Source organism: Hyperolius riggenbachi, chromosome 7, assembly GCF_040937935.1.
Source record: "Hyperolius riggenbachi isolate aHypRig1 chromosome 7, aHypRig1.pri, whole genome shotgun sequence".
In the NCBI taxonomy this organism is placed as follows: Eukaryota; Metazoa; Chordata; class Amphibia; order Anura; family Hyperoliidae; genus Hyperolius; species Hyperolius riggenbachi.
The window spans coordinates 299464672-299486903 of NC_090652.1; the positions used below are offsets into that span (position 1 = coordinate 299464672).

The 22232-nt window shown below is 46.0% G+C and overlaps 1 protein-coding gene across 2 annotated transcripts in view; it reads left to right on the top strand.

Moving 5' to 3' along the window:
* USP37 (ubiquitin specific peptidase 37) overlaps positions 1-22232 on the top strand; it is an 87436-nt gene that overhangs the window by 945 nt on the left and 64259 nt on the right. For both annotated transcript variants that reach the window (XM_068246049.1, XM_068246050.1), the window contains exons 2-5: positions 6332-6526; positions 8737-8908; positions 12162-12250; positions 19075-19247. In XM_068246049.1, the coding sequence (XP_068102150.1) occupies positions 6371-6526; positions 8737-8908; positions 12162-12250; positions 19075-19247 (590 nt within the window). In that variant the 5' untranslated portion in view covers positions 6332-6370. The remainder of the gene's footprint in view (positions 1-6331; positions 6527-8736; positions 8909-12161; positions 12251-19074; positions 19248-22232) is intronic.

Here is a 22232-nt window from a genome sequence, read left to right on the forward strand (position 1 = left end):
GACTACGTGGACCAGTGTGTGACTGACTGACAGACTATGTGGACCAGTGTGTGACTGACTGACAGACTATGTGGACCAGCGTGCCACTGACTGACTGACAGACTACGTGGACCAGCGTGCCACTGACTGACTGACAGACTACGTGGACCAGCGTGCCACTGACTGACTGACAGACTACGTGGACCAGCGTGCCACTGACTGACTGACAGACTACGTGGACAAGCGTGCCACTGACTGACTGACAGACTACGTGGACCAGCGTGCCACTGACTGACTGACAGACTACGTGGACCAGCGTGCCACTGACTGACTGACAGACTACGTGGACCAGCGTGCCACTGACTGACTGACAGACTACGTGGACCAGCGTGCCACTGACTGACTGACAGACTACGTGGACCAGCGTGCCACTGACTGACTGACTGACAGACTACGTGGACCAGCGTGCCACTGACTGACTGACTGACAGACTACGTGGACCAGCGTGCCACTGACTGACTGACTGACTGACTGACAGACTACGTGGACCAGCGTGCCACTGACTGACTGACTGACAGACTACGTGGACCAGCGTGCCACTGACTGACTGACTGACTGACTGACTGACAGACTACGTGGACCAGCGTGCCACTGACTGACTGACTGACAGACTACGTGGACCAGCGTGCCACTGACTGACTGACTGACAGACTACGTGGACCAGCGTGCCACTGACTGACTGACTGACAGACTACGTGGACCAGCGTGCCACTGACTGACTGACTGACTGACAGACTACGTGGACCAGCGTGCCACTGACTGACTGACTGACAGACTACGTGGACCAGCGTGCCACTGACTGACTGACTGACAGACTACGTGGACCAGCGTGCCACTGACTGACTGACTGACTGACAGACTACGTGGACCAGCGTGCCACTGACTGACTGACTGACTGACAGACTACGTGGACCAGCGTGCCACTGACTGACTGACTGACTGACAGACTACGTGGACCAGCGTGCCACTGACTGACTGACTGACTGACAGACTACGTGGACCAGCGTGCCACTGACTGACTGACTGACAGACTACGTGGACCAGCGTGCCACTGACTGACTGACTGACAGACTACGTGGACCAGCGTGCCACTGACTGACTGACTGACAGACTACGTGGACCAGCGTGCCACTGACTGACTGACTGACAGACTACGTGGACCAGCGTGCCACTGACTGACTGACTGACTGACAGACTACGTGGACCAGCGTGCCACTGACTGACTGACAGACTACGTGGACCAGCGTGCCACTGACTGACTGACTGACAGACTACGTGGACCAGCGTGCCACTGACTGACTGACTGACTGACAGACTACGTGGACCAGCGTGCCACTGACTGACTGACTGACTGACAGACTACGTGGACCAGCGTGCCACTGACTGACTGACTGACAGACTACGTGGACCAGCGTGCCACTGACTGACTGACTGACAGACTACGTGGACCAGCGTGCCACTGACTGACTGACTGACAGACTACGTGGACCAGCGTGCCACTGACTGACTGACTGACAGACTACGTGGACCAGCGTGCCACTGACTGACTGACTGACAGACTACGTGGACCAGCGTGCCACTGACTGACTGACTGACTGACAGACTACGTGGACCAGCGTGCCACTGACTGACTGACTGACTGACAGACTACGTGGACCAGCGTGCCACTGACTGACTGACTGACAGACTACGTGGACCAGCGTGCCACTGACTGACTGACTGACAGACTACGTGGACCAGCGTGCCACTGACTGACTGACTGACAGACTACGTGGACCAGCGTGCCACTGACTGACTGACTGACAGACTACGTGGACCAGCGTGCCACTGGCTGACTGGCTGACTGACTGACAGACTACGTGGACCAGCGTGCCACTGACTGACTGACTGACAGACTACGTGGACCAGCGTGTGACTGGCTGACTGACTGACAGACTACGTGGACCAGCGTGCCACTGACTGACTGACTGACAGACTACGTGGACCAGCGTGCCACTGACTGACTGACTGACAGACTACGTGGACCAGCGTGCCACTGACTGACTGACAGACTACGTGGACCAGCGTGCCACTGACTGACTGACTGACAGACTACGTGGACCAGCGTGCCACTGACTGACTGACTGACTGACAGACTACGTGGACCAGCGTGCCACTGACTGACTGACAGACTACGTGGACCAGCGTGCCACTGACTGACTGACTGACTGACAGACTACGTGGACCAGCGTGCCACTGACTGACTGACTGACTGACTGACAGACTACGTGGACCAGCGTGCCACTGACTGACTGACTGACAGACTATGTGGACCAGCGTGCCACTGACTGACTGACTGACTGACTGACAGACTATGTGGACCAGCGTGCCACTGACTGACTGACTGACAGACTGTGGACCAGCGTGCCACTGACTGACTGACTGACTGACTGACAGACTACGTGGACCAGCGTGCCACTGACTGACTGACTGACAGACTACGTGGACCAGCGTGCCACTGACTGACTGACTGACTGACTGACTACGTGGACCAGCGTGCCACTGGCTGGCTGACTGGCTGACTGACTGACAGACTACGTGGACCAGCGTGCCACTGACTGACTTGACTGACTGACAGACTACGTGGACCAGCGTGCCACTGACTGACTGACAGACTATGTTGACCAGCGTGCCACTGACTGACTGACTGACAGACTACGTGGACCAGCGTGCCACTGACTGACTGACTGACAGACTACGTGGACCAGCGTGCCACTGACTGACTGACTGACAGACTACGTGGACCAGCGTGCCACTGACTGACTGACTGACAGACTACGTGGACCAGCGTGCCACTGACTGACTGACTGACAGACTACGTGGACCAGCGTGCCACTGACTGACTGACAGACTACGTGGACCAGCGTGCCACTGACTGACTGACAGACTACGTGGACCAGCGTGCCACTGACTGACTGACTGACTGACAGACTACGTGGACCAGCGTGCCACTGACTGACTGACTGACTGACTGACAGACTACGTGGACCAGCGTGCCACTGACTGACTGACTGACAGACTACGTGGACCAGCGTGCCACTGACTGACTGACTGACAGACTACGTGGACCAGCGTGCCACTGACTGACTGACTGACAGACTACGTGGACCAGCGTGCCACTGACTGACTGACAGACTACGTGGACCAGCGTGCCACTGACTGACTGACAGACTACGTGGACCAGCGTGCCACTGACTGACTGACTGACTGACAGACTACGTGGACCAGCGTGCCACTGACTGACTGACTGACTGACTGACAGACTACGTGGACCAGCGTGCCACTGACTGACTGACTGACAGACTACGTGGACCAGCGTGCCACTGACTGACTGACTGACTGACTGACAGACTACGTGGACCAGCGTGCCACTGACTGACTGACTGACAGACTACGTGGACCAGCGTGCCACTGACTGACTGACTGACTGACTGACTACGTGGACCAGCGTGCCACTGGCTGACTGGCTGACTGACTGACAGACTACGTGGACCAGCGTGCCACTGACTGACTGACTGACAGACTACGTGGACCAGCGTGCCACTGACTGACAGACTACGTGGACCAGCGTGCGACTGACTGACTGACTGACTGACAGACTACGTGGACCAGCGTGCCACTGACTGACTGACTGACAGACTACGAGGACCAGCGTGCCACTGACTGACTGACTGACAGACTACGTGGACCAGCGTGCCACTGACTGACTGACTGACAGACTACGTGGACCAGCGTGCCACTGACTGACTGACTGACAGACTACGTGGACCAGCGTGCCACTGACTGACTGACTGACTGACTGACAGACTACGTGGACCAGCGTGCCACTGACTGACTGACTGACAGACTACGTGGACCAGCGTGCCACTGACTGACTGACTGACAGACTACGTGGACCAGCGTGCCACTGACTGACTGACTGACTGACTGACAGACTACGTGGACCAGCGTGCCACTGACTGACTGACTGACAGACTACGTGGACCAGCGTGCCACTGACTGACTGACTGACTGACAGACTACGTGGACCAGCGTGCCACTGACTGACTGACTGACTGACAGACTACGTGGACCAGCGTGCCACTGACTGACTGACTGACAGACTACGTGGACCAGCGTGCCACTGACTGACTGACTGACAGACTACGTGGACCAGCGTGCCACTGACTGACAGACTATGTGGACCAGCGTGCGACTGACTGACTGACAGACTACGTGGACCAGCGTGCCACTGGCTGACTGGCTGACTGACTGACAGACTACGTGGACCAGCGTGCCACTGACTGACTGACTGACAGACTACGTGGACCAGCGTGCCACTGACTGACTGACTGACAGACTACGTGGACCAGCGTGCCACTGACTGACTGACTGACTACGTGGACCAGCGTGCCACTGGCTGACTGGCTGACTGACTGCGTGGACCGTCGCGTCACTGGCTGACTGACTGTGTGGACCGTCACGTCACTGGCTGACTGACTGCGTGGACCGTCACGTCACTGGCTGACTGACTGCGTGGACCGTCACGTCACTGGCTGACTGACTACGTGGACCGTCGCGTCACTGGCTGACTACGTGGACCGTCACTGGCTGACTGACTACGTGCAGGAGCGCATATAGAAGAGTGCATGAAGAGCGCAATACTTTACCTGGAGTACACTGGCACAGAGGTAGGAGGTTAGGAGCTGGAGAGGAGGAGGGAGCCCCCGGTGGACCACTCCACCAGTATCGCGGCAGTCACACCGCTTTTTCAAGAGAACTGGGAAACTCCTGCCAAAACCTGTCAGTTCTGTTAAATTTATACTACCTACTGTAAAGCCTAAAGGTGGCCACACACGATGCAATACAATGATCCGATTTTATGGCAATTTGATAAATATGATCAGATCTTTTTTTTTTTTTTTTTTTTTTTTTTTTCTTTTATGCGACTGAAAAATCAGATTGGAATTGCAGTTTCTTCAATGTTTCTAAAGGTTGTATGGTGTGTGTTTGTCAATTTATAATTATACACACCCTCGAGATTTTCTCAGTTTCCAATCATTTTTATCATAATTGGGGAAAAATTTAACATACGTGTGTGTGGTACATTGGTCATATTTTTGAAATGTTACAATCTGTCAAAAAAACTGATTGCAATTCTTGAATTGAACAGATATTTAAAAAAAATTGTATGGTGTGTGGCCACCTTATAATACACACCATATAATTTCCCGTCAGATGGGTCGAATAGATAATTTCTGACAGGTCTGATCTGACTGCCGATTGTTTTTCTGATCGATTTGCATAGAAGTGATCAGAAAAACGATTGAAATCCGATCGGATCTGTCGGGCATTATCTATTGCCCCATCTATCTGATGAGAAATTGCATGGTGTGTACCAGGCATTAGTGACAGCAACTTAGGAGAAAAGTTATTTGTTATTTCTTACTCTGGAAGGAACGTACGTCTTATTTGGATGTGTTTGCATTTAAAAAAAAAAAAAAAAAATTCACACGATAGTCCTTTAAATCTACGGGTGTACTTTAGCAGTTTTTATTCCTCACAGGTTTGCTTTAAAGGATACCAGAGCCAAACCTATTAGGAGAAACAAGGGGAGCAGGCATGTATGGTGACCTGTCCTGATAGCCCCCCCCCCCCCCCGTTTTCTGTATCTCCTCTTTCTTACCTAAAGACCCCCATGGCAGTCTCTTCCGGGTCACCGGAGTCCGGTCTCACTGCGCAGGTGCCAGCTCAGCTTGGGGTCACTATGCACATGGCGTCACGTATAGAGCGCTTCCGGCCGCGCGTGAGCTATGCTACCGTCTGTGCGGTGAAACCAGACTACGGCGACCTGGAAGAGGCTGCTAGTGGGTCTTTAGGTAAGGAGGGAGGGCAGAGGAGAACAAAAAACAAGCTTACCTAAGGAGTGGGAAGACTCTGGTTCCTAGAGCATTCCTCTCCTCGTTGCCCTGTAGGCTTCTCCGTTTAAATCTCCCGCAACGGGAGGTTTTGGCAGTCTTCTGGAGCCCAAGTGCTCCTGAAGACTGCCACGCACGAGAGAGGGCGCCTGTGCGTGTGCAGTATGGAGCGTAAAGTTAAGAGGAAAAAAAAATGTTTTGCTTTCCTTTTTTTACATTGGCATCCAATGTTTGCTTCTATTTTGGCATTTTATTTGTATTCAGTATTGTAACTTTTTTCTAATGCAAAGTAGGGGAAACATTTGTTTTCCCATTTGAGCTGTTCTAAATGTTTTCTCTTTTTTTACTTTATTCAGATTCCCTGCTGGCTGGAGAGTTTATAACGGCCTCAAAAAATGGCGTCCCTTTGTTTAAGGGGCTCCATTCGAATTCACTGCATGAAAATGGGGACGTCAAAGTGGAAGGAAGGGGTCTGCGAACTCGTTGAAAAAGACGAGAAATACAGCCTGGTTGTGATTTTCAACACCGGGGGCATACCAACCAAATTTCCGGTTAGCACAATCTTTTCTGTAATGTTTTACTAATAAACGTTTTAGACACCTTGAACCTCTCATCTGAAACTGATCTAAGGCCCAGTGCACACCAAAAACCTCAAGCAGATCTGCTAACGCTAAAGGTTTTTGAAGTCGATTTTCAGACCGATTCCTAAGCATGTTTAGAGAGCTTTTCTAAACATACCCAGCATTTTTTGGAGCATTTTTGTGTAGCAGATTTTATATTGTTACAGTACAGCTGTTACTGAACAGCTTCTGTAACAAAAACGCCTTGAAAACCACTCTGATCCATCGATTTTTCAGAGCGGTTTTCCACTTTCCTTATACTTAAACATTGAGGCAGAAACGCCTCATAAATCTAAAAAAGGCTGCATTCCCTGAGTTTGCATTTGGGGAAAAACGAACAGCTCTGGTGTGCACCAGCCCACTGAAATACATTAGCCAAGCGGTTTTCTATCCCCAAGTGTTTTTAAAAACTCTCATGAACCGCTCTGTTGTACACCAGCCCTAACAATGAGGTCTTACCTTGCTGAGTTAGCTGTTTGTTGTACTTATTTTATTCATTATAGATATCGTCAGCGAGAGGCTAATAATTCCAGGTTGATACAAAGCTTATGTACATTTTATGCACCGTGGCTTTGATACAGTGGTATGCAAATTTTATAGAGCCTGAAAATGGACTAATGAAATCCCACCATGGTGGAATTTGATTGGTTGCTTTTTAAAGCTAAATTAGCATACACCGTTTGCATAATTCTGCATCAGATTGAAAGTCTTTGCATGTTATTGATCACCCCCTTTTAAATGATCCAGTCCAGGTTTGCTGAGAGCAGGGCAGGCGTTTTCTCTAATGTCCCCATTGATATATATGGTAAAATACATGAGGGTGCTTTGTCTCTGGTTCACTTTAAGGCCTCTTTCACAGTGGGACGTTGCGGTTGATGCGACGTTAAAGTCGCACAACGTGCCCCTAACGCAGCGCATGTAGGTTATGACATTGGACGTAATTTTGCACTGCGTTGTCTCTGGGTGCGCCGTTTTCGTTTCATACCGATGGAATGAAAATGGCGCATGCGTTTACATTTAAAAAAAAATAATTACTGAGCATGAGCAACACACAACGCAGCAAATGTATTGCTAAACGCACAGCATGCAGCACTTTCTAAATATTGCTACACGTTACACTCAAACGCAACGTGTACACTGTGAATGTCACACAGACTTTGTATTGCTGTGCGTTAGTCTGCGGTATAATTTTTTATAACGTGCGACTTTAACGTCCCGCTGTGAAAAAGGCCTAAAAACAAGTTTCACTTACCTGGGGCTTCTGCCAGCCTCCTGCATCCTCCATGTGCCTGCGCTGTCTCTGAACAATTCTCCGGTCCCCCACCGTGGTTTTTTTTTTTTTTTTAACCGCAAGTGGCCGTTCACTACGCCTGCGCGCTCTGTCTTCGCGTCCTTGTTCCTCTTGCAGGGAGCGTCCTGTGCAGGCGCATTTTAAGGTTTTCTCGTACTGTGCAGGAATCTCCCGGGTACGAGAGTGCAAATGAGGACGTGCGCGGACAGGGCCACTGTGGCCGTCAACTTGTAAGTTGGCGGTCAAACGGATCCACTGCGTGGGACCGGAGGATCATTCAGAGACTGCACAGGGAGGCTGCAGGGGCTGGCAGAAGCCCCAGGAAAGTAAAAGTCTCCAGGACGCTGCCCTGCACTCACCTGTCTGGGCGGAGTCCTCCCACCTGTGTCTCTCTGTCCTGGAACACAGACGACTGCCCTTCATGACCTGGCAGCATGTGCATACTCTCATAACTTACCGCCGGTCACAAACATTCGACTGACAGGGATGGAGATCAGAGGGGGCGCGTGATGGTGGACAGTTGAGTGCATCCTGCTGCAAGCTCTCTGTATTGAAATGGGGACCCGGAAGAGCACTATTAAATCTTGGGTGAGTTAATCAGCCAGCCATTGATGTACCGCTGCTACATGGCCTTTCCTGTGCACGGCACTCATGTTATCTCCTTTTATAAAGTACAAGTACTTTATTAGTAAATGGTAATTTCATTGATGTGGTTCAAATTTTAAATCTTTGTTTAGAGTATGTTAAAAATCTATGTTCTATATTTGTGAGATTTTTTTTGTATATATATTTTTTTTGTGTGTTTTGAGAAATGTAGCAACTTTATTTGTTTTTGTTCCTATTATTCCAGCTTCATCAGAATGTAAAAACTGTGGTCCTGCGGCCCTCCGCGGTAAAGCTAAGCCGATTAATGGTCACCCTCAAGGATGGTAGTTCTGTCATGATCGATAAGGTCCAAAGCAAAGATGCAGAGGATCTGAAGAATATCCTGGATGCCATTAGCACTGAGAAGGCTCAGACAGGTAAGGAGGGGGCGGTTAGGGTCAGTACCTATTCAGTGAGAAGTTCAAGGCAAGACTACCTAACACTGCAGGGTGGCCTCTTCAGCGCTTCCTTAGTGGCTGCAGCTCTTGAGCGCTTTGAGTCCGACAGGAGAAAAGCGCTATACAAATGTTTGGATTATCAGGGACTAATATACAAGGCAGAGCTAATAGCTTCTGTTCCTCTTTTACTTTTTACCATCGGTCAGTTTCGCGCCCCCCCCCCCCCCCCCCCCACATTTCCTAGAGCACCGCAAAGAAAATCGCTCAAATGTCTGCCTCAAAGGGATTGCACCAATGGAATCGTTCACCTCGGTTTCCATGAGTTTTAACTGTACCTAGTGTTTTGCAATCTGCCGGCGATCGGAATCTTATTGCAAAAATGCTGGTGATTGAAAAGGGCCCTTAGTCATAGCCTTAACCACTGCAGGTTGTGTTGCCCTTATGGACCAGATTTTCACACTTCAGTGCTCCTCCCTTTCATTCACCAAAATAACTTTATCACTGGTTATGACAACTAAATGATCTGTTATTTTTTTCCCACCAAACTGGATTTTTTTTTAGTTATTCCTTTAGTTTCTATGCATTTGAAATTGAAAAATATGGAAAAAATGAAAATGCGCTATTTCTCCTTTTCATTCTCAACCCCCTATAGTTTTAAAATACAGTGCTACTGTAGATAAAACACACTTTATTTTATTTGTCCTGGTTATCACAACATTGAAATTATATTCCTAGTACAATGTATCCTATACAATAAATTTCCTTGTGTCTCTGTTTCCCCTGTCTCTGTGTCCATACGTTTTCACTACTTCGCATGTGTAGCATGAAGCGGCCGTTGGGACAGCAGGAGGATGGGGCCAGGGGGTGGACGGCCATTGATGCACGTGGTGGGGAGGGTGGGCGCGCGGGTGGCATGGAGCACGGCCGTACACCCTTAGGAAAGGGGTTGCGTCACAGCCCGAGCGCCCGTTTAACAGGCGGGCTAAATGCCTAGTGGTGACAGTACTTTAGTATGAGATAAAGTGGTATTTTTTTATCTTGGTTTTTTTTTTTTTTTTGTTCATTGCACTTTATAAATAATTACAAGCCCTTATTTGCAAAAATAACAATAATATACTTTCAAAGCATATGTATATAAAAAGCAGACTCTCTAACGTAACTATGTATTTTTTTTTTTTTTAAATGCTGTCACTTTGTTTTTTATAAGTGTTTTGTTTTTTTTTTATCTTACTATTTATCCACCAGTTGTCCCCACGCTTTATCCTGTGTACTGAGATCAGTGCACAGGAAGTGAGTGTTTTTGTTTTTTACTTTCAATGAACGATCATTGATGCTCACTGGAGCAATGGTCATTCATGAATCAGACTTTGGCTTTGGGAGCGCATGTTCCCATTCAACAGTCAATGTTCTAACAGGCAGGTGCGGCGTAGTACACAGAAGCATGTGCTCTGCGGGCGATTGCAGCGCAGTACAAATATCTACTCCCCCTGGAGCTAAGATGAAGTCTCAAGGGGCGTAGATATACTGTACTCCTTACAGCAACTGGTAAAAATCAACATTTTTCTTACCCCCAGAATCACTCACATACAGCTGTTGATTTGATCTACAGGATTGGTTCCAGACTTCATTTCGATGTAGTTAGTCACTCATGGGGACTTTAACCACTTTACCCCCCGCGGTACGAACTTCTCCATCCCTTTTTTAACCCCTAAAAAAACCAGGGACGGAGAAATCCGTACCTTCCGCGCTACCGCCGCTCGAGCGCGTGCACCTGCCGCTCAGGCACGCTGCCACCCGCTTGCCGATGAATGAACGGGAAAATCCATTCCCGCTCGTTGATCTAAGCCCCCGCAATGATCTGCTGCCTCTTTGAGAAACAGCGCGATCATTGTGATTTACCCAGCCTCGTACTGCTTCCTGTAAGTGCGTCCTTCCGGACAGGTCGCATGTAAACAAACACACTGTGGCCATCTTGTGGCCAAATAGTAAAACTACACCCTAAAGCATTTTACATATACAAACACATTAGTTTTACACAATAAATTAACTCATTACCTCCCACAATCCCCAATTATTATTTTTTTTAATTAAAAAAAAAAAAACACAATAAAAAAAACATAGTTACCTTAGGGACTGAACTTTTTAAATATTTGTCAAGAGGGTATAACACTGTTACTTTATAAACTACGGGCCTGTAATTAGGGATGGATGCAAAACTGAAAAAAATGCACCTTTATTTCCAAATAAAATATTGACGCCAAACATTGTGATAGGGACATAATTTAAACGGTTTTATAACCGGGACAAATGTGCAAATACATTTCATGGGTTTTAATTACAGTAGCATGCATTATTTAAAAACTATAAGGGCCGAAAACTGAAAAATGATTTTTTTCCCAAATGTTTTCCTATTTTCCCATTAAAACACATTTAGAATAAAATAATTCTTGGCATAATGTCCCACCTAAAGAAAGCCTAATTGGTGGCGAAAAAAACAAGATCTAGTTCATTTCATTGCGATAAATAATAATAAAGTTATAGACGAATGAATGGAAGGAGCGCTGAAAGGTGAAAATTGCTCAGGTGTTCAAGGGGTAAAACCCCTCAGTGGTGAAGTGGTTAATCTTAAAGGAATACTATCAATACCCAAGTGTTCTAAAATGACAATGTACAAATAATGTCTAAGTAGATGTGTAAACATTTTCCTACTTTTCATGTTAAATATCAGAGGCAAAAGCTGTAATTTATTGAGGGTAGTGCTATATTGGGACAAATCAATTGCAGAAGGGGTGTCTGCTTCAATGCACAGCCAGAGTTGCATATCAGACTACAGAAAGCAAATATCAAACATATCAAACTCTGAAAGCAAAAACCATATGAAAAGCTGTGACAATTAGTTACATTTCCTCTGCTCTCTTCAGACACTTCAGTCAGAAACACAGGACACAGAAGCTGCAGCTGTTGGGAGCTCTCTTCTCTGTCACACACAGAGCTACACATAGAGTTAACTGATCAAGTGTGAGGGGAATTTCACTGCTCCTCATGACTCAGTCTGCCGTCAGTTTTGGCGTCAGTAAAGTTTGAAAGTATTTTGATAACCGTAAACAGAGGTTGCTACTAAAATGTTTACACCAGTACTTAGCAGCACTTCCCAAACAATTCCTGTGTCAATTTAAAAAAAAATATTTGAATCGATAGTATTTCTTTAACAAATGTATTCTTCTTTTCCCAGTAAAGCCAAGTCAGGGGTCAGCAAGCTTTGGTGGCGTCTTAGGAAATAGAACTGCCCAAGTCAGACCATTGATGAACATGCAAACTCAGGTATGCACTTATTTTTTTTTTTTTTCCTCTATAACCTGGTACACACATACAATTTTGATTGGCCAATGATTGATCAATTTTTTTTTTTTTTAAAGAGAATTTTTATTGAGTTTTCAACAGAGAAACAAATAAAAAAGAAAAGAAAAACACAACTCAGCAAATCAGCACAATTATTACAGTCAATGTAGTTATCATGACGTAACTCTGATACAAATGTACATTTGTATATATATATATATTATACAAGTTGGCAAGAGTAAGGTATATCAGTTGTATATGGGTCAAGGGTATATATATAACATCACATAGTGTTTGATACATTTTTAGCATTTGTAGTTATGAGAGAGGTCACGCCTGCACCAGGTCCTGTACAGAGGTAGTGATATCAAGATTAGGTATAATTATATTTATGGCTTTTACCCATCTGCTCCATATTTTATCAAATTTTTGGAATTGGTTTCTTGATTGATATGTAAGTTTATACATGGGTAAGGCATCGTTAATCAGTTTTTTCCAGTTAGATAGAGTAGGGACAGTGGGATGGTTCCATTTAAGAATTATCAGTTTTCTGGCATAAAAAAGTAGGATACGGATCAGGGATAGTTGATATTTGGAGCCGGGAGTGTTTCCTATAATGCCTAATGAGCTTAATTTTAAATCCATTGTGACTGGTAAATTTAGAGAGTCTCTCATAAAATGCATCACAGATTTCCAATAGTGATTAACCATAGGACAGGACCATGTGCAGTGTACAAATTCAGCATTGTTGGATTTACACTTAAAGCATCTGTCATTTAATAGGGGGCTTATTTTAGAAAGTCTCAGTGGAGTAAGGTATGCTAAATGAAACCACTTAACGTTTATAAGTTTGTCCTGAGAGGCTATAACCGTTTTGGCATAATGTTCCATATGTTCCGCCCAGTGTTCTTGGGTTATAGTGGGATCCACTGCTAGCCATTTCTCTCTGACGTTATATGGTTTATAGGAGATGTTATGTGTCATTAGAAAGTTGTATAGGGTAGAGATCTGTTTGATTCTGTTTTTGTTTAGAAGATGTTTTTCTAGTTCTGAAGGGAGTAATACTACATTTTCTAGTCCAATTTGGGTTTTCAAAGCATGTCGTATTTGGAAGTATCGAAACAATGCATGTTTGGGAAGACCAAATTCAGATCTGAGAGCTAAGAAAGTTTTGAAAATCCCATCAGTGTATAATTGTGAGAGATATTTAATATTATATTTGTACCAGAAGGCTATGTCTGGAATCGAATTTAGTTCTGGTAAGTTATTATTACCCCAGAGGGGAGAATGATTGATCAATTTTACCACCTTGTAGTATGAGCGCTTACCTATGAGAGTAAACTATTCATAGTGTTCAAAATCTGTTATCCCTCATACTAAATGCAGGTGGTAGGCCAGCGATTGGCCAATCAAACTTGGATGCAGGTACCAGGCTTGAAATTCTAGTAATGAGATCCGACCGATCCAACAATTATGGCAGTTAAGAAATGTATATTGTTATTTATAAAGCTCCAACATATTACGCAGCGCTGGACAATAAATGCATACAAGGGTACAAAGGATGGCAGATGTAATGTAACCAGGTTATACAACACAGGACAAATTTATACAAGGAAAACATAAATTGATGTCCTGTACTGGCTCATTACTGTCCCATGTAGGCCAACCCTGTTTATGATATAAATTTGTGGATATTGTGATATGTACAAGGTTACAGTGCTACATGTCATAACTATTCTGAATATCTGTCATAAATTCAGATTACTTCTACTGGGTAGATTACTGTATTTTAATTTGTGCTTAGAACTGATTCATCTAGTTGCCTTCCTACATCAATTGTCCTGTTCTCATTAAAAAGAAAATGGTCCTTTTTGATCTATTGTAACCATGCTTATGTTTCAGTATTTAGGGTATTTATGTACTGGAAATGCAAGTATAAATGTGCACATTTTAATGTTTGATAACATTTATGTCTCTATTAACGGTATTAAACTGACATCATATTCAATAACATTTTTCCTACTTTTTATAAACCCTTAGTTATCATATTTGCTTTTGCGCACAAGTATTATTCTTTTAGAAATTACAAGTTCCCAAAGTTCAGTTAATTTGATCTGAAAGCTGCCATTGCATTTTATTCATAGCTACAGTCAGGCCCGGATTTGTCACAGGAGCCTATAGGCACAGATGTCCTGACCAGTGCTGGGCCGAAATTACGCATGATCGTAATTACGCATCGTAATTCAATATAAATTTACGCGTAAGCGCTACGCGTAACTTACGGTCTTATGCGTAATTATTTACGCGTAAGCAGTTAAGTGGTATCCTAATAACACTGTCTACCGTAATTGCTAGGTATGCGTAATTTTACGAACACTTACGCATAATTTTACGCGTAATTACTAACGTAAAAACTCCCCTTTTCTAAGAGTAGCCAATCAGTCAACATCCTAAGCAACCAATAGTATCTTCTCCCGCCCTTCAGTATAAGCGTACGTTTTGACGCATACGAATATGTACGCAATAACTGTCACATTGACGGCTATTGCGTACACATCGTCCGTATGCGTCAAAAAATACGCATTAATGGGTATTACGGCACTACGCGTAACATCGTAGTGTAAGCGCCCACATTACGGTATTCTTACGCGTAACTGCGTACGTTAATGCGTAATTACAGTGATGAACCGTACATAATTTCCTACGCCGTAACCGTAATAGCGTAAAATTACGCGTAATGATCCGTAAGCGTAGATTTTTCCATTACGACCAGCACTGGTCCTGACGCCTTTTAGACTTTGCCCTCCATGAACCTACAAACCCCCACCAAACTCCACCGCAATTGTGCTGGCTGTCCCAGCTGTCACTTCTCCCTTACCTGTCATAGGTAGCTAAAGGTGTCCCTTAGTATTAGGTAGCCAGAAGTACCCTCAATATTAATTAGGTAGAGGTGCCCCCAAGTATTATGTACCTAGAGTAACCTCAATATTAAGTAGCTAGAGATGCCCCTGACTGAAGATGGAATGCCAAGGGCCCAGTGAGTAACCTCTCATTTACGCTCTGCTCAGGACTCTGCATAGGGAAAGAGGGAGGGGAGGGAGCAGCCTTTCCATCACTAGGCGCCTGTAGGCATATGCCTACAGTGTCTTATGGTAAATCCAGACCTAGCTACAGTATTTATATATTGTAATGTACCTAGTGATTATTTCTGAGCTGTCTGCTGATCTGCACGTGTTTAGGAGTTTCAGCACTACCAGGGAATGTTTACATTCCTCTCTTGCTACAATTAAAGAGACTCTGAAGCCTCAGAAAAAAAATCAATTCCTATTCCTCTTAAGAATGAATGTCATGCCTGAAATGTCGCATCCCCGCGGCTGAACGTTCACTTAATCCTCCCCGAAATCGCCGGGGGAAGATTTGGGCAGCGCTTCCGTGTAGAGGCAGAGCTTTGGGCAGTAGCTCTGCCTCTACTCGCGTCCATCTGCGCTGATCGCCGCCTCTCCCCTCTGTCTTCTTTCACTGAGAGGGGCGGGGAGAGGCGCAGCGCAGACTGATGCGAATGGAGGCAGAGCTATAGGTCAAAGCTCTGCTTCTCCTGGGCAGCAAAATCCATGACTTTGAAAGCCGTGGTTTTATGCCCCGGGATTTTGGGGGATAAGTGAACGGTCAGCCCGTGGGGATGCAGCGGTTCAAGTATGACAATAATTCTTAAGAGGAATAGGATATAAAAACGTGTTTGTGCCATCATTGTTGGAGAGACTGAGAAATTTCATCAGTATCAGTGAATTGAATGATAGCGTTTTGCTTTTTTAGTCTGCATGCAGGAACTGTGCTACACGCCATAATATGAACTTCTCCAGCTAGATGCTATAAAGTATGTTGCTTTGCTGACAACACCAAGAACTTCATTAGGCAGGCCTGCCTTATAAGAGCTCTGAGGGCAGAAGGCAGGGAGGTTTACCTGTGGTGGTTTCTCTCCCATGTCAGGGGTATTGCTTGTGGGTAGTGTTGGGGCTTGAATCCTGGGTCTTTTTATGGGGGGTTTGCACTTTGGGGCACACACTGCGTTGTCTTTTATAGATTATTTAGCAATAAATGGATTTATACTTTTGCAATTACGGGTTTTTGAACTTTTTTCATTAGTATCACAGTGTGCTTAGCACACAATTGTATGTGAATTATAAAAACGTGTTTTTCTGTGGTTTCAGAGTGTATCCGAGATAAACTTTTACTCATTGCACAATTGTGTTCCTTTCATATAGTTTATAGGGCATTCCTCAAGCCAAATTTTATTTTTTTGTTTAGTGCTCTAATTCCCTATAAACTAAACAAGCCTCGCCCACAGCTTCTCCAGAGTGCCTTGGCACTTTGAGCCTTAGTAGCAAGGGCTTATGTGTGCTGTCTGGGCAGGAGGAGGAGGTTACTAGCCAGATATTTCAGAGGTAGAGAGGAGGCGGGAGGAGTGAAGTTTTCACAGGTTGAGGGCTGGTGATGCTATCAGCTTGCCTGTGTGTAATGTGACAAACAGAACATGGCCGCTCTCATGGTATCACAGGAATAAATAGTCATAAACTGTTGAAGCTGTTTGCAGCTAGATTTGCTGTGTAAACTATCTAAACTTTAGATCAGATATATAGACCAGTTACTTGTCAGTTAATCTTTCATCTCGGATCCGCTTTAAGTAAACACAAGATCACGTTATCACCTCTTCCATGCGGATCTCACTGCAGGGAGCTTTCAATTTAAAAAGTCCTGTGTTTAACTGTTTGAATGCTGTTCTGCTAAAAAAAAAATTTGTGGTAGTATATTATATGATATAATTTATGTTTTAGAGCCAAGAAGAAATGCTGGGTTCATACCACTTTAAATACAATACAATATACAATAACATTTCTATAGCGCTTTTCTCCCATAGGACTCAAAGCGCTTAGGCTCTCTCAGATTCAGTAATTAGTAGGATGAAGTATTCACACAACAAAAGTTTTATTTCTGCAAATGCCAAACTGAACAGGTGGGTTTTCAGTCTGGATTTAAACCCGTCCAGGGATGGGGCTGTCCTGATCTGTTGAGGTAAGGAGTTCCAAAACGTAGGGGCAGCATGACAGAAGGCTCTGGGACCAAAAGTTTCCAAGTGGACTCTGGGTATGACTAGATTATTAGAACCTGTGAATCTGAGAATGCGGGGATTGCTACGCAGCTGTAACATATCTTTCATGTATCCAGGGCCTAGATTATTCAGGGATTTAAATGTCAGTAGGCCGATCTTGAATAGGACCCTCCATTCTATAGGTAGCCAGTGAAGGGAATGCAGGACTGGCATTATGTGGCAGTGACGGGGTTGGTTGGTTAGCAGTCTGGCAGCAGTATTCTGTATCAGCTGTAGGCGGTACAAGACCTTTTTTGGAAGGCCAGGGTAGAGAGCATTGCAGTAGTCCAGTCGGGATGTGATGAAGGCGTAGACTAAGGTTGGCAGATCTTCTGGGGGTATGAGGTGCTTGATTTTTGCATTGTTCTTCAGGTGAAAATAGGATGATTTCACCACAGCAGAGATTTGAGTTCTGAAGTTTAAATCCCCATCGATTAGAACTCCCAGGCTACGCACATGATCAGAGCTGCGTACATCCGTGCCTCCTATTCCCAGTGGTGAAGACGGCAAGTTAAGTTGTTTTGTTATCATGCTCTGCCCTCCAATCAGAAGGACTTCAGTTTTGTCTGCATTTAGTTTCAGCCAGTTGTCATTCATCCATTGCTGTAGTTCACGTAAGCAGGCGTTTATAGTTAGAGTTGGGTCTGTCACACCAGGCTTGAAGGAAAGATATAGTTGGGTGTCGTCTGCATAGCAGTGGTATGTCAGGCCATGTTTTTGGATTAGTTTTCCCAACGGTAGCATGTAAATCGTGAAAAGCAGGGGAGAGAGGATTGAGCCCTGGGGCACCCCATACTTAAGTGTTACAGGGGTGGACAGGAAGGGCCCCATAGACACTTTGTGGGTTCTGCCACTCAAGAAGGATTGGAACCACTGAAGTACTATGCCATCAATGCCGCAGTATTCCTGTAGCCTGTTTATCAAGATGTCATGGTCAACTGTGTCAAAGGCTGCAGAAAGGTCTAGCAGTATGAGGATCGAGCACTCTCCTCTGTCTCTTGCCATGAGCAGGTGGTTGCATATTTGGATGAGGGCAGTTTCAGTGCTGTGGTGTTTCCTGAAGCCAGACTGGAATGGGTCATAACTGTTATTTTGTAGGATTCTGGCTTCTAGCTGGAGGTATACAGCTTTTTCAATTAGCTTGCCCAGAAAGGGGAGGAGTGGTGTGCAGTGTTGAAGGTTCACCCATCATGAATCCTGATGTACGGCATTGCCACAAGCGACTGCATCACACAGCGCCCAGGTGCTTCTAACGGCATCACTATATGCGCCAGTATCACATGGTGCAGACGCTCGCGGTGACGCGGGACACCAGAGACAGGATTTGTACCAGTGGAGCTGGTGAGCCTTCAGTGATTTCCTGCTGCCCTGGGCAGAGTGTGGGCAGGCAATAGAACTAGAGGGATCTATCTAATCGTCCATCTGCCCACCAGGGCTGAGGAGTCGGAGCAATTTTGGTTACTTGGAGTCGGTGGTTTCATAAACTGTCGGATGATTTTTGTACCGACTCCACAGCCCTGCTGGCCACACATCAAGTGATGTATGGCCACCTTTCCTTATAAGTTTTTCTATTTCAGGTTTGCTTTTGTACTTTTAGGGATATTTCAGTCTCATGTTTTCATTCTTTCACTAATACATTTTGATTTCCTTTTTTTCTAAGACTCCAACCAAAAGAGTGACTTTTGAAAGCAAAGAGGAGACGCCAGCAAAGAAGCAGCTAAACAATAACGGCAGAGCGCCGAGCAAAACCTCCCCGAACAGCGTGACGCCAAATCGCAGCGGAAGCTTACCCATGACCTCCACTCCGCATAGAAATGGCTTGATGGAGACCAGGTATGTGTGGAACAGGGATCCACAGGGTGAAAGCCATGCAGTCATGTCTAGGAGAACTCATGGAGAAGCATGTGATTTTGTTTGATCAGCTGACAGATGTGAAAAGCTCTGATTAGCTGTGATCACATCCTGCTTCAGCACATGATCATGACTAGCAAATCAGAGCCTTACATATCTATCACCTGACCAAACTGATCACATGCTTCTCCTGGACATGACCTTCACTAGGTATTAGTAATAATTCCTATCCCTTTCATTAGTACTGTTTATGAGAATACAAAAGGCAGTAGTTTTTGCTTTTTTATTATACCTGTATATAAGGCTTACATGTTTTCTGCCACATTAGGTAGATCAATCACAGAGTTATTCTTACCGCTAAAGCCCAGATCTTGTAAATGAGTTACAGTAACCTATATAATCCATACATTTAACGCATAACATGCAAGTGTCTTCTGGTGTGGATATCTGCTATTCATTTGATTGATTTTGTATTGAATAGGGCTTCACACAGTACATAGTCTTGTCACTAGCAGTCCCTCAGGGAAGCTCACAATCTAATCCCTACCAAAGTCATACGTCCCTATCATAGTCTAATGGTGGACATATTGCATGTTATGATGTCATCAATTCAGGCTCCATTTAAAGAGGCTCTGAAGCGAGTCTAAATCCACATTTTTAACTTCTATTTATGGCCCAGTGCACACCAAAACCGCTAGCAGATCCACAATACGCTAGCGGTTTTGGGAGCTGATTTCAGAGCGATTCTAGGTATGTTTAGAGAGGTTTTCTAAACATACCTAGCGGTTTTGCGTGCGCTTTTGTGTAGCAGATTACACATATTGTTACAGTAAAAGCTGTTACTGAACAGCTACTGTAACAAAAATGCCTGGCAAACCGCTCTGAACTAGCGTTTTTCAGAGCGGTTTGCGTTTTTCCTATACTTTACATTGAGGACGAAACGCTTCCGAAAACCGCAAACGCGCAGCAGGAGGCGCGTTTGCGGCTTGGCAAAAACCGCAAACCGCCGGTGTGCACCATCCCATTGCAATACATTAGACAAGCGTTTTTAGAGGCGGATGCGGCCGGCGGATCGCTCCAAAAACCGCTCGGTGTGCACTGGGCCTTAGTTAAAGGCAAAGTCCACGGTCGCTCTGTAAAAAATACAAATCCACTTACCTGGGGCTTCCTCCAGCCCGTAGCAGGCAGGACGTGCCCTTGGCGATGCTCTGCAGGCTCCCGGTCTTCTCTGGTGGCTCACCCGACCTGGCCAGGCCAGCTACCAGGTTGGGCTCTTCTGCGCTCCAACGTGCACCTCACGTGAGCGCGCTGAAGTCATCGGACATCGCAGTAGTTCTGCGCCTGCGCAGTACAGCCTGGAGGACGTCAGATGACGTCAGCGTGAGGCGCACGTTGGAGCGAAGAAGAGCCCGACCTGGTAGCCGGCCTGGCCAGGTCGGATGGGTCACCGGAGAAGACCGGGAGCCTATGGAGCGGCGCCGAGGGCATGTCCTGCCTGCCACGGGCTGGAGGAAGCCCCAGGTAAGTGGATTTGTATTTTTATTTTTTACAGAGTGACCGTGAACCTTCCCTTTAAGCACTATAGCTAGTGCTAAAACGCTGCATCCCCATGACAAAACGAGGGGTTTATACCCCCAAATCCCATGTGCCAAGTGCGGGGAGCGCTTCCTGAACAGGCAGAGCTAAGCCCTGTAGCTCTGCCTCTCAGCTTCAATCCCCGCTTATTGCTGCCTCTCCCCACCCCTCTTAATCTTTCTTCACAGAGAGGGGTGGGGAGAGGCGGAAATCCGTGTGGCGATTGACGCGCATGGAGGCAGAGCTGCAGCTGAAAGCTCTGCCTCCATGAGCAGCAAAATCCACAACCAAGAAAGTCGTGGATTTTGCTCTGTGATTTGGGGGGTATAAACCCCTCGTTTTGCGGCAGGGATGCAGCGTTTTAGCACTAGCTATAGTGCTTAACATAACATAAATAGAAGTAAAAAAATGTGGATTTAGACTCGCTTCAGAGTCTCTTTAAAGCCTACCAGAGATGGTACACTGGCCCGTATTTATACTTACGTGGGGCTTCCTCCAGCCCCATGAGCTCCGTGGCTTCCCTCTCAGTCCTCTTCAGCCCTTCCATCCTGGCTCTACAACTCCTGGTAATCCGCTCAGTCGCCAGCAGTCATCGGCATCTGCTCATGCGCGGCTCGGCCGTCCCCTGGAGCATTTTGCACATGCACAATACTACTGTGCATGCGTAGAATGCTCCAGGGGGTGGGAGTGCGCTGAGAGGTGCGCTTGTGGCCGAGCCTCTTATGCGCAGAAGCCCACGACTGGCCGGATTATAGGGAGTGATTGCGGGAGAATGGAGGGCCCGGAGAGATCAGCGAGGGAGGCCACAGTACTCGGGGAGGAAGCCCCAGGTAAGTATAAATACGGGCCAGTGTACCATCTCAGGCTCCTTTTTAATATCTGAAAGTGTGATTTCTTTTTTACCTATGATCTTTATCTTGCTGGCTGCAGATATTTGTGTGTGTGTGTGTAGCATCCTCCAGCACTCGGGAAGACTTAGAGGAACTTCAGCCTAAACAAACATACTGTCAGTAAGTTACATTAGTTATGTGAATTAAAATAGATAGGTAATATAATCTCATACCCACCCTGTTTTAAAAGCACAGGCAAATGTTTATTTCATGAGGGCAGCCATGTTTTTGGTTTAAAGGAGGTGACAGGAAGCAGGAGACACAACTGTCCTGTGTGCTGATCACCCCTCCCAGCTGCTTGCGCTAGGCTTCAAATCTCAAATTCAGAATTTGAAAAAACAAATCTGTGCCAAAACACCAGAAGAACATCAGAATTCCCATCATGCTTTGCACAGCATCAGGGGAAAAATGCCTGGGCAGTTTTCTTCTGTGCAGCTAAAAATGAGGCTTGGGTAAGAAAAACAAATTTCTGATGCTGTGAAACTGTTAAACACCAAGCCTT